At 33.9% G+C, this 13,512-nt stretch overlaps 1 protein-coding gene across 3 annotated transcripts in view; it reads left to right on the top strand.

The window, feature by feature from the left end:
* LOC142344702 (angiopoietin-1 receptor-like) overlaps positions 1-13,512 on the top strand; it is a 207,186-nt gene that overhangs the window by 155,083 nt on the left and 38,591 nt on the right. For all 3 annotated transcript variants that reach the window (XM_075396570.1, XM_075396569.1, XM_075396571.1), the window contains 2 exons: positions 797-964; positions 10,534-10,680. In XM_075396570.1, coding sequence (XP_075252685.1) covers positions 797-964; positions 10,534-10,680 — 315 coding nt within the window. The remainder of the gene's footprint in view (positions 1-796; positions 965-10,533; positions 10,681-13,512) is intronic.

Here is a 13,512-nt window from a genome sequence, read left to right as displayed (position 1 = left end):
AAAATGAAGAAGACCTAATTGAACGTGATGAACATTGAGTAAAGATCAGTTGACAAAAGGAAATATTTTTTCAATGTTTTTTTTCGTGTTGGGGTTTTATTTGTGTTTTTCTTTGTGTGTGCTTGTGCGTGTGTAATGTGTTGTATAGTTTTTCTGTGTCTGTGTCCATCAAATTGCACTACTTATCTTTCTAGATTGCGGTAAGGAGTTTTCTTTTTATCTGCCGAAAAAAGGCGGCCTGTTTTTTTATTCAAACACGTCTTTTCACGTCATTCTCGTTCTCGTTTACTATTCATTTACTTTCAACAATCTCTCTTTGATGGGAAGAGAATAAGTTTGAGCTAATTTATGATGCTGGCCGGGTCAATATGTGTTAAGTATCATACAAGGATCACATATGATGTCATGCAAAAATAATATTTTCTAGAACGATCGCTGCATCGAATCTATTAGACGATATATGGTGCGTTACTTTTCACATCCACAATGATTTTTCGTATAATCTGCGTAACAATAAAAGGGAAGTTGCACAATGGTTGCAGAAATCCCAATGAATTGCGGAAACGCATAAAAAGATCTTTCAAGTTCTGACATCTTGACGTTTTTCTACCAAGCAACTTCGTTCCACAGGAAATTTACGCGGCTTCCCTTGAGCTGCACTATGACCCATTAATTAGTGATCTATTTACACAGACACTTCTTGACACAATCGAAATAATATTACTAAAGTTTTCATCCCAAACTAAGACCTACCTGGTGATGATGACGATGAGAAATCGATCAATTGTTGTTGCAGCCTCCAAGCTGTCCTCTCAGAGGGTGGAAGTGATGGCCACCCATGCCAACAGTGTCCTGTTCAGGTGGAAATCCACCCCTTGTTCAGGGGACATGGAGACCACTCTATCCCACTACGAGTACCAGTTCGACTCCTCCCGCCATTTCAAGTCTAAACAAAAACGGGCAGGTAAGCCACACAAAGTATGGAAATGTAATTCCGGCTTTTTAAAATAATTCTTGCGTGTAAAAACAGATAGTGAGGCATAACGCCTTAGTGAAACTTCTGTCAGAGTGATTTATTACTAAACGCAACTGGTAAAAAGTCTTAGCTCCGAGAAGAGAAGGTCCAATTGAGGGCCAATCTACCATATTTATATGCCGAGTAAACTTACTGATATTGGTAAGCGAAATCCATACTGCGGTACTCATAAATGGGTGGAAAGCACCTCAAATTCGACTTCTATTCTGCTTCATCAAGTTAATTGCCACTTTTGATCATTTATTACGACATTTTTTACGACATTTATTAAACTTTGCGGACGAGAAGGCGGTTCCTTTTATGGAAAATCTTTTCAGTGTTTTCACTATAAATTGGAAGCTGAAAAGTGAATAATGCTTTTCAACGCCTATGTTTGACGGAAGCGCGTTCCGTAAGAAAGTGTGGCCCAGATGAATTGCAGCATATTCCCTCATTTTAGTATTCTTAAAACATTGAATTGTAAAATTGAGCTGCAAAAGGACTAAAAAGTATTATCGTTTTGTGAATGCCCTTACAGCTGAACGTAAGTACTTTTCCCATTTTTTTTATCCCATTTTCATTTTAAGGCTCTTAATTGCTTTGCGGAAACCACTTTCACAAAATTTAAGCGCTTTCTGCATTTAACGGATGTCGACGCCCGAAAGCGCCAGCCACATTCTTCGAAAGTAGTTTTGTTCGGTACCGGTAGATGCTCGTAATGATTCTTACCTATTATTAAAGAGAAATTTGATCGATCTAAGACTACGGAGATTTGGACTCATGCGGGCTGAGACCGGATGGTTAATGCATCCATCGCCTTGCAAGTTTTTTGCTTAAAAATTGCACCTCATTATAAGTTAACCATTCAACTTGCAAGTTTTAAAAGTTTAACCGCTCGACGTACAAGAAATAAACACAATACACCAGGATCACATAAGTATCGCAAAATTCAAGACTTTCAAGTTTCGAGTGAATTTTGCAAGTTCTCACAAGATGAGCATTCTGCCTAATTTAGAAAATATTAAGGGATTGGTCTCGCAAGTGTTCAATGTGCAACAGGAATCAAATATTTTTGGAATGAAAGCTGTTTGTGGCGTCACAAACAATTGAGCAAAAGTTTAAACGTGGGCAGCTGCCAATGAAAGTAATATCTAAAGAAGCCAAGTAACGAGAAACAAGGAGGCGCGTTTCCCAAATAGAGAGAAAAAATTTAACAGTTCAATTTACGCAGTCAGCACTGAAAACTGAGGAGACGAAGATGAAGAATTTGATTTTAACACTTTGAGTTTGACCAAAAAATTTTATGCACCAGACACGCAACTGTATCGTGACTACATTGTGCATTAATTACAGATTGTGCAAGCTCACTCAAAAGAACGAATAACAGCGAAACTCAACCGGAACCAGCTTGCAAGAGTCCCAAGACAGTTTTACTACTTTTCATTTAAACATTTGCCTGGAAGCTTTTTGTATTTATGTGAGAAGCATTCGGTTTTAAAGTTTCTTATGACATTAACCTTTGACTGGCAAATTCTAAAAAAAAGGTACGTTCCGTTGTTGAAAATGCAATGAAAATTAGAAACAATCTCGTTGTATACTCTCTTCTCACTGAAGATTTAAGATTTGAATTTAGATGGCATGGCAGAATATAGAAAACAATTACCATGAAGCACTAATTCAGTTTACCACATCGGACACCATACGAGTCAAATTATTTTCAGGAGGTGCCCAGAAAATCTACAGAAACATGCAATGCCTAATAAAACAAATCAAAAACCTTTTATTATCTAAATAATATGTTCTAAGAAAAGATTTTGGCAAAAGATTTTCTGTAGCAAAGTAATTAAACGGTTTTGTAACTGAAAATCCCTAGGATTCTTTTGAGTTTGTGTTTTGTTTTTTGGTATATGGAGGGGTGACCTAACGGAAGACCGTGTGTTTGGCCTGTTACTCCTGTTACTGACAACTCGGAGACAATCTTAAGGAGAAGTTTAGCTATCTGATCCAAGAACTCCTTTACAAGAGCGTCAAGAACTATATTAAAAACGAGATCATAATTTAGAGCTTGAACAGATAACAAACATGCAAACATGGTCTCCTCTCTTTTTGAAAAAAAAATTTTTAATGGATTTTTCAAGACAACAAACAGTATTTGGTTTTGTGTCTGGTTAACAGTCGTTAACTTATATGCCATACGAGATTAATGTCTATAGCTATTATCGAATTCAATAAAATTGAATTCAATAAGCTTTGAGAAGTAATCCGTTGCTCGTAAAATAAATCATTTAAATTTTGCTAATTTTTTCTGCAAACGTATTTAATATAGAATTTGATATAGAAAAGTTTTTTAAGGAAAACTCCCAGATTTTTGAAGGAAAATACTTTTTCAGGAAACTTACCTAGCATCAAAGTTTGTGAGTTTTTCAAATTTCTTCTAATGCCCCTAAACTTTTACTGTTGTTCACAAGTTTACTTCTCAAGCACTAATTTTCAATCTTTTTCAAATCATTTATGAGGTTATTTTGAACTATTATTTTTTAACTGACGCTAGAAATGTGGTATCGTCAGCAAAAAGTGTTATTTTTGAACTGTTTTCAACAGATTGATGCAGATCATAAATAAATGAGAGAAAAAGCAATTTACCAAAACTTAAATCTTGAGGAACAGCTACATTATTTTTCGACTGTTTTGATTGTTGGACAACAAATTTTTCTCTATCCAAGAGAAAAGAAACATTTATTTTTTCGTTTTACCTCGAAATCCCAATCTTTCTAACTTTTTCAGACGATTAGTATGATCAACTGTGTCAAACGCTTTTTGAAGGTCAATAGAACAAGCCAATCTATTTATATCATCTTTTGCGAATCTATTACATGTCACATCATATCCGCAACAGCAACCATGGCATGTGCGCATGAATGTTTTGACCGGAAACCAAAATGCTCAGTAGATAGAATTTTTTTTTGTAACGTAAACCAACCATTGGGGTTGTTTTAAATTCTTCAAACAAATTTTTTGGGGATGACACTATGTTAATTGGCAAAAATTTTGAGATGGCTTTTATTTTACAGTCTTGTACAGAAGAACTAATTCAGCAATTTTAAGACCAATAAAATTTATTTTAGCCAAAACGAAATATGCCACAGTCTTCGAAAAAATTGCTACGTATCCCATTGTGACCAGTTGAGTTCTTTTGTTCAAAATTGTTGTTTTAAAGATCCTTAATTTTTCAACAGAAAATAGCAAAAAGAAAATTTTGTTAGATGGTAAACCTGTCTCACTGTTATCTTCCATAAAATATGTGTTACTCAATTTTTCCCTAAAACAACAAAAATGTTGCTCAATGTTTCAACATCGATGTCTTTTTGCTGACACTCTTAAGTGAATAAAAGTTCTTTGAAAAAAAATTCTTTGATGGATCACTAGATTGACACAAATTTTGATCACAGTGATATTTGCGAGCCTTTAGTATGGATTTTGTGCTCAAATTCGGTATTTGTTTGAAAAGGGTTGCGTTTTCATCACTATGATCCAATATGAGAGATCTATGAGCACGAGATCTTTTTTGACGCCCAGAGTGCTTGAGATCAATTTCATGTTACTATTTATGTTGGAGAAAATAGAAAAAAAATTGTTTAGAAAAAAATAGAAAAAAAGTATTTAAACTCGCTGCTTTATAAATTTTATGATTTTGAGAGGAAACCACTGACAAGCTCAATTCAATTAGCAAAGCGTATTGGTAGATAATAGTCCACTTCAATGTGACCACTTTATTCAACTTTTTGATAAAACATCATCAATACATTTGCTGGTCAAATTGTGTACTCTTGTGGGCACGGTGTTTTCTAATATAAAATCAAATGATCTAATCATTTTGTTGTTTTACTGATGGTACAGGTCGGTAATATCTATGTTGAAATCACCATATATAAAAGTTTCATCCTTTACTCAATTTTTTTCAACAACAATTTTTCAAATATTTTAACGAACGATATATTGTTCGCGGAGGGTGGCGTGAATAAGACACAAAACATTGTTCATTTTTTCCCGTTTTCAATTGTAATAAGCAGTTGTTGAATGTGTTCCTCAACAGAAAAAAGCATAATCTCACGGTGTTCTCGCCCAAAAAACCTACGCCTCCTACTTTTTGTCGTTTCGTTTATCCGCTTGCAATTGTTGGTACCCTGAGATAGAATATATATCTAAGCGATCGTTACCAGCCAGCCAGGTTTCGCATAGCACAAAACATCTGTTTTGGTCTCTATTGATTCTATTTGTGCACGAAAAAGCTCATGATGTGATATCAAGGACTGCACGTTTATGTAAGAAAAAACTTGAAGGTTTTCACAATTCCAACTAATTGATGATTATTCAACTGCTCGATAAAAAAATAAATTGTTGTCAAAAAAAGGACAAAAACAATAGATATACTGCTTCTAGTTTTCCAAGACTTGTTTTTTCAATGAGTGGACAATCATAAGTTGGTAAAAGTTTTATTGTCTTTAAATTTTTGTTTCTGTCCCACCAAGTGTTGCTCCCAGATGATCGACTTGATCACATTTATCAAAATTAACTACATCTCCGGGTCGTTTGTTCCGCCGTTGAATTGGAATTAGACTTGGTTTCTAGTTGTTCAGCTGGTTATCTTGTAAAGGAGACTTTTAGTTGCGCGAGATTAGAGATCTCCAACAGTTTTAGTATTATCAATAGGTTGCTCAGTAGATATAAACTTTTGTTTATCAACTAAACGAACCACTCGTTTTTTTTAATTTCTTCCAACAAATTGTTTAGGGATGACCGTGAGTTAATGGGCCGATTAATTGAGTCGTCTCTGAATTTATCGTTTTTCTGTAGATGAGTTATTTCAGCAATTTAAACACCAATTTATTTTATATTAGCAATAACGGCTAGCGCCGCAATCTTCAAAATGTTTGTTATGCATTCCACCGTGACCAGCTGAGTTCTTTTGTTTGAAATTGTTGTTTTAAAGATTTCAAATGCGTCAACAGGAAATAACAAAAAAAAATTCGTTTCGTTATATGGTAAATCCGTCTCACTGTTATCTCTCTTTAAAATATGTGCTACTCTGTTTTTCCCTAAAACAAAAGAAAAAATGTTCAATGTTTCCTCATCGATGTCTTTTTGCTGACATTCTCAATTGACTAAAAGTTCTTTGAAAAAATTTTTCTTAAAGGATCACTAGATAGACACAAATTTTGATCACAGTGATATTTGCGAGCCTTTAGTATGGATTTTGTGCTCAAATTCGGTATTTGTTTGATACGAATTTCATTTTCATCATAATGAAAAAATATATGGCTGATCTATGAGCATGAGTTTGTTTTGGCACGCAGAGCGTTTGAGATCATCTTCATCCGGTTGGCCTAATTTTTGTTGGAGAAGACAGAAAAAAATGATCTGTTTTAAAATATTTAAAACTTGCAGCTATGAAAAAATTATGATTTTGCAAGGATACCACTGACAACCTCAGTTCAGTTAGCAAAGCGTAATGATAGATAATAGTTGATTTCAGTGTGACCACCTTAATCAACTTTTTGATAAAACATCATCCATACATTTTCTGGTCAAAATGGTTACTTTTGTGGACACGCTGTTTTCTAATTTAAAATCAAATAATCTAATCATTTTGTTGTTTTACTGATGGTACAAGTCGGTAATATCTATGCTGAAATCACCGTATATAAATGTTTCATACTTCACTCCATTTATTTTCAACGACAATTTTTCAAATATTTTAACGAACGATTTATTGTTCGCGGAGGGTTGGCTGTATAAGACACAAAACATTGTTCATGTTTTCCCGTTTTCAATTGTAATAAGCAGTTGTTCAAGGTATTCCTCGAAAGATAAAAGTATAATCTTATGGTGTTTTCGCACAAAAGACCTACGCCTCCTATTTTTTGTCGTTTTTCTTTTCCACTAGCAATGGTTGGTACCATGATATAGAATATATATCTAAGCAACCGTTACCAGCGAGCCAGGCTTCGCATAGCGCTAAAACATTTGTTTTGGTCTCTATTGATTCTATTTATGCGCGAAAAAGCTCTTAATGTGATCTCAAGGATTGCACGTTTATTTAAAAAAAAACTTAAAAGTTTCTTTACAATTCCAAGTAATTGATGATTGTTCAACTACTCGATAAAAAATTAAATTGTTGTCAAAAAAGGACGAAAACAATAGATATACAGCTTCTAGTTTTACAAGACTTGTTTTTTCAATGAGTGGTCAATCATAAACTGGGAACAGTTTTTTTGTCTTTAAATTTTTGCTTCTGTCCCACCAAGTGTTGCTCCCAGATGATCGACTTGATAACATTTATCAAAATTATCTACATCTCCGGGTCATATGTTCCGCCGTTGAACTGGAATTAGAATTGGTTTCTGGTTGATAAGCTGGTTCTCTTGTAAAGGAGATTTTAAGTTGCGTGAGATTCGAGATCTCCAGTAGTTTTAAAAGTATCGATAGGTTGCTCAGTAGATATAAACGTTTGTTTGTCGACTAAACTAATTTCTTCCAACAAATTGTTTAGGGATGTCAGTAATTTAATGGGCCGATTGTTTTAGGGGTCTCTGAAATTATCTTGTTCGTGTAGATGAGTTATCTCAGCAATTTAAAGACCAATTTATTTTATATTAGCAATAACGACTTGTGCCACAATCTTCAAAATGATCGTTATGTATTCTACCGTGACCAGCTGAGTTCTTTTGTTTGAAACTGTTGTTTTAAAGATCCGAAATGTGGGTCAACAGGCAATAACAAAAAAATTCGTTTTGTGATATGGTAAATCCGTCTCACTGTTATCTCTTTTTAAAATAAGTTTTACTCTAATTTTCACTAAAACAACAGAAAAAGATTTCAATGTTTCAAAATCGATGTCTTTTGGCTTACATTCTCAAGTGACTAAAAGTTCTTGGAAAAAATCTTCTTTGATGGATCTCTAGATGGGCACAAATTTTGATCACAGTGATATTTGCGAGCCTTTAGTATGGATTTTGTGCTCAAATTCGGTATTTGTTTGAAACGAATTTCCTTTTCATCACTCTAAATAAATATATGGGTGATCTATGAGCACCAGTTTGTTTTTGGCACGCAGAGCGTTCGAGATCATCTTCATCCGTTTCGCCTAATTTATGTTGGAGAAGATAGAAAAAAATTGTTCTGTTTTAAAGTATTTAAAACTTGCGGCTAACGAAAAAATTATGATTTTGAAAGGATACCAAAGACAACCTCAATGCAATTAGCAGAGTTTAATGATAGCTAAAAGTCCATTTCAGTGTCAGCACTTTTTTCAAAATTTTTGATACAACATGATCAATACAATTGCATGTCAAATTGGTTACTCTTGTGGTCTCGGTGTTTTCCACTTTAAAATCAAATGATCTAATCATTTTGTCGCAATATTGAAGGCACAGGTCAGCAATATCTTTGTTGAAATCACCACATATAAATGTTTCATCCGTCACTACATTTATTTTGAACAGCAGTTTTTGAAAATTTTCAACGTATGATTTATTATTCGCGGAGGAGGGCCTGTATAAAACACGAAACATTGTGCATTCTTTCCCGTTTTTAATTGTAAAGAGCAGATGTTCAAGGTGTTCCTCAAAATCGAAAGCAAAAATTTATGGTCTCCTCGCACAAAAAACCTACGTCTCCTACTTTTTTTTCTGTTTTCTACTAGCAATGATTGGTACCCTGATTTAGAATACATATCTAAGCGTCCTTATAGTGGGCCAGGTTTTGCATAGCGCAAATACAGCTGCTTTGGTTTTTGGTGATTCTTTTTGTGCACAAAAAAGCTCAGGATGTGATCTCAAGGATTGCACGTTTATATATAAAAAAACTTAATGGTTTTCACATTTCCAAGTCATTGATGATTGTCCAACTACTTGATAAAAAAATTGTTGTCAAAAAGAGGATGCAAACAATAGATATACTGCTCTTATTTTTTTCAAGTCTTTTTTTCAATGAGTGGACAATTATTAATTGGGAATCTTTTTGTTGTAATTAAGTTTTTGTCCCACCAAGGTTGCTCCCAGATGATCGACTTGATCACATTTATCAAAATTAATTAAATTTCCAGGTGGTTTGTTCCGCTGTTGATTTGTAATTAGATTTTTGTTCATGTTGTTATGCTGGTTATCTTGTAAAGCAGATTTTTTGTTGCGTCGGATTTGAGATCGTCAAAGGCTTTAATACTATCAATAGGTTTTGTCAAGTGTCTATTATCAGATATTAAAAACAGTTTTATGTTGCAGTTGTTGATTGTTGTTAACAAACCCAACTTGTTAGCACGCATCTGATTTTCCAAATCATGTTGCGGGAGGCTCTTTTCAATATATACAGGTCTACCGTTTTGGGGGGATTTTTAAATTGGCAAGCATTGATTGACAATTGTGTTACTCAAATTGTCGTTGTAATAAATAAATTTGACAATTACCGCTTGGGGGGGCGTTACCCATCCAATTACCCAAGGGATAACAAGCGTTGATTGCGTCCGAGCTCAGCGATTAAATTAAACATTTGTAAAAGAAAAATATACTTCGATCTGATACATTAGAGTTACCGGGCTGCAAAGGGGAATTATTTATTATAATTGTATCTTTGAAACTATGCCGCTCCAATGGAATCTCTCCTGATTCTTGGTCAGTAATTTTGTTAACAATTTGGTTGTTTTTTCGCTAGTTTTTTTTTTCTGGAAAGAATTAAAAATATTACGTGAGTTTTAATCTGAAATGGAAAAGATTTTTCGAACGCGGATTTCACTATGCTCTTACGCAAGCAGTGTAAAAAGTTTAAATTCAGTTCATGAATAAGAACCCGTCTGTTTTCTGACGATGCTTTTTTATGTTAGTTTTAACAGAAAAATTTTTAACCTGACGCAAAATTTGAAAACGTGTAAGTCTTTTTTAATTGAAAAATGGGTTTCAGTCGTTCTGTTTAGACCTCAAATGTCAACTAGTACGAGGAAAACACGGACAATTCAAATGGAAACAACAATCGAATGCTTTTTTTGCGAAATTGAAGAAATTATCATTCAAGATTTGTTACAACAATTGCACAAATGTTTTATCTTTGCAGTTGTTATAGATCCATTCGTTTACTGAAAAATATACTGTGTGTCAAGATACTGTGGTTATGACGCAGCAATTCAAAACGTTAAAAATATGTAACAATTTATGTGCTAATGATGAAATACTTTTGGTGTTGGCTACACTTGCCAGCGTAAGTTGCTACTTTCCTGAAAATGGTGCTCGGAATAGGGCTGGCAGGTTGTCTGATATTCACCATCCTGCATTTTGAGGACAAGAGAAAAATGGCAAAGCAGAGAAACGTATTCGTAGCTCTAATGAAGGAGGTTATGCTCAACTTTTGTTTATTTTGGCAACGGATAATCTTTCATTTGACGCATCTTAACTTTGCATTGCCTTCTTTCCACACACTTCTACGGCATGAAAGTGCATGGTCAAATTTTGTTTAAGTTTAATTGTTTGCAGGCACGGAAGATGGGGAGACACACACTGAGGATGGTCTGAGTCCCTTCACCCAGTACTATTTCAGAGTCAGGCCAGTGCTGTCCATAGCAGGCACAACCACCAGGGGTCAATGGAGTCACACTGTTAACGTCCAAACCAGCGAGTCAAGTAAGTCATGACAAATGCAACTTTTGCATCATTTTGATTGCTTAATCCGAGCAAAGAGTCTCGGTAATGTGCTTATAATTTTTATTTTTCCCACACCGCTCCTACTAGTACGCGGCTTAATTCCCTAATACATGAAGCAGAGATAGGATAACTTCATCATAATACAGAGTATTTCATGCTTTGTATTTTAAAACTTTATGGATTCTCAAGTACGGGCAGACGCCTACCCCATTGAGGTTATTTTTTATTTCCCTGGAATGGACAAAAATGGCCTGAGCAAATCTTGATGACCTGCGGAAAAATGAAATCAAAATTCAAGGAGAGAAATAAATTATAAAGTACACACCTAATCTTGCCAAACAAAAAATAAGACTGCATTCGAACTCTATAATATTCAAATCAAATTTCAAACCCTTTCTCGAGTAACCTTCCCTTATAAATATTTAGCTTGGAGGGACTCTATTTCTTTCCAATTGAACTTTGCATTCACGAGTTAGATCCAAAAAAAAGGTTCAGATGTCATTTTACTGCGTGAGAAAACTAACGCATGATCAAAATACATATCACGCAATTGACCTAAAAACTCACATAGAAACCAGCTGCCCTTTGACCGATTATGGCGATTAGATGTACGTAACATAATTCGAGGAGGACGACTAAGTAAGAAAACGAAATAAACACAGAAAAAAGGAATAACTAATGAGTTCACTTTCAATGTTTTTAGTGTGATATAGTTTTGATGAGTAACACATATGACCTTAAATACGACAAAACAAATACAAGAAGTAGAAAAGTAATTGAAAAACGAAAAATCTCTTTTCTTCGAAAAATAAATATGTTAAAAAGGTCAAAAGCAATTGAACAGGCTGAATAAACACACACTACGAGTTATTTTATAAACATAAACACCAACTTAATGGAAACATTGAGAAATAAGGCAACAAAAACGACGAAAATCTGACTATTGAAAAACTTTTGGCTTCAAAGTTGATGGGACGTGTAACCAATTAATAGACTCTTTCACTACTTCATATCATTTAATAAATGCAGAACAACTAAGACTGTTTGCTATCTCCAGAAAGCCACAGAGTGCCAAAAATAGCATCAAGGCGGGTGCATAATAACAAATGAAGGGAATATTCTAAAACTTTTTACATAATCTGGGAAAATGTTTCTCAGTAAAGGTTATGAGCACACAACAGAAAAAAAATTAAATTTTTTTAACGGAAGGAAGAACAACCTGTTTTTATTGAGGTTAAAAATTGTTTAAGTGGAACAACAAAACAAACAAAATGCGCAAACATGGAAGATCTACTGAAATTTAAAAACAAGCAGAATATCGATGTCGAAAAACAATAAGATGAAATCACAAACCATTGAACAAATTCTGCTACTTTTTGTCAAAAATATGATGTCATTAAGGGGACCGAAGAAGGGGCAGAATTAAATAATCCATAATTGTTTTTATCAATAAACTAAGTTAAAGTCGTATAAACTTTTAGCTATCGCCTGATAATTTTATATAGGTCCATTTTTGCCTCCAAAGAAGGCCAATGCAACTACCAAAAGCCCAACGAGAACCAGTAATTTGAAACTATATATAGGTTTTCTTTGACATAATTCAAACTTAGGGAAAATATCATTAAAGAGAAAATTCAAAAGTCAATAAAATGCAACTAATCTAAGTTTATGGTCAAAAATCAGTAATTGGCCAAACGTTTTTGATGAAAGTTAATGAAGTCAAAATCTTTGTTTTTCAATAGATCGATTCAAACAATATCATCAGTGCACAATTAGAACGCATCTACCACTACTTTTATCAACATTTACGCAATAAAGAAAACAGCAATAGCAGAAGTCGAATAGCCGGAAAGGAAAACAAATACTCTCTAAACCAATTTTTTAATTTCAAAAGGATTTCTCTTTTAATCTACTCATTTTTTGTTCCTTTCAGTATTCAAGCATGTTCGGAATCACCAATCAAAACACCTTTCCCATTGACATCAAAAAGTTGAAAAAAAGCGTGAACAGGCCAGAAATTGGGCAAAGCAATTCATAAAATCTGGAAATAAATAAAATTCTTGGTGCAGGCTCCAAGAAAGTCTTTTTGAGAAGTGTTCGTAGTTTCAGCTTAAAATAACTGATTTTGTGCTAGGTTATTTTTTAAAATAAAAAGTCTTTATCCTGATAAAATGGAAGCAATGTCGTTACTGCGCACATTTTAATTTCTGTAAACAAATTTAGAAAGAAAATTTTCAAAAAATGTGAACAAAAATACTAAAAATTATCCGTTGTTCTCAAAAACTTTAAACCTTGATAAATCGTCAAAAAAACGAAATAGGAAAAGCTTGCAATAAGTATACTGATCGGTCACAATTGACTGAGCAAAGTGTAACTCAATTGAATTTATGGTTCCTCGCCCCAAAATTGGGGCCAGAATTATAATTAACGACTCAAAAATAAAACTAATTGGTCAAGGTCATTATTGACCGAGCGCGTATCAAAACCATGGTAGATATATCAATATATAACATGTTGTATCAAACTTTTGCACATCAACGCAACAGCTTGAACCATAGTTCTGCAACTTTTGATAACAAATATTAAGATTCGAACTTCGAATAAAAAATTGCATTGTTTTCAGAAAGTTATTAAGACTTCCAAATATGAAATTCTGAACCTGTGTATTTTATACTTGTTTGGGAACTACTAATTTGATAATAATGATTCCTTGTTGTTAGATCAGCTTTCATTTTTAACTTTTCTTTTATTTTCTACTGAGATGCGCAATATGCTTTTAATTAATTTGTTTCGAGCTGTTTGCGTTTTTTG

Source organism: Convolutriloba macropyga, chromosome 8, assembly GCF_964194025.1.
Source record: "Convolutriloba macropyga chromosome 8, txConMacr16.3, whole genome shotgun sequence".
In the NCBI taxonomy this organism is placed as follows: Eukaryota; Metazoa; Xenacoelomorpha; order Acoela; family Convolutidae; genus Convolutriloba; species Convolutriloba macropyga.
This window is presented reverse-complemented; position numbering and strand designations above follow the sequence as displayed.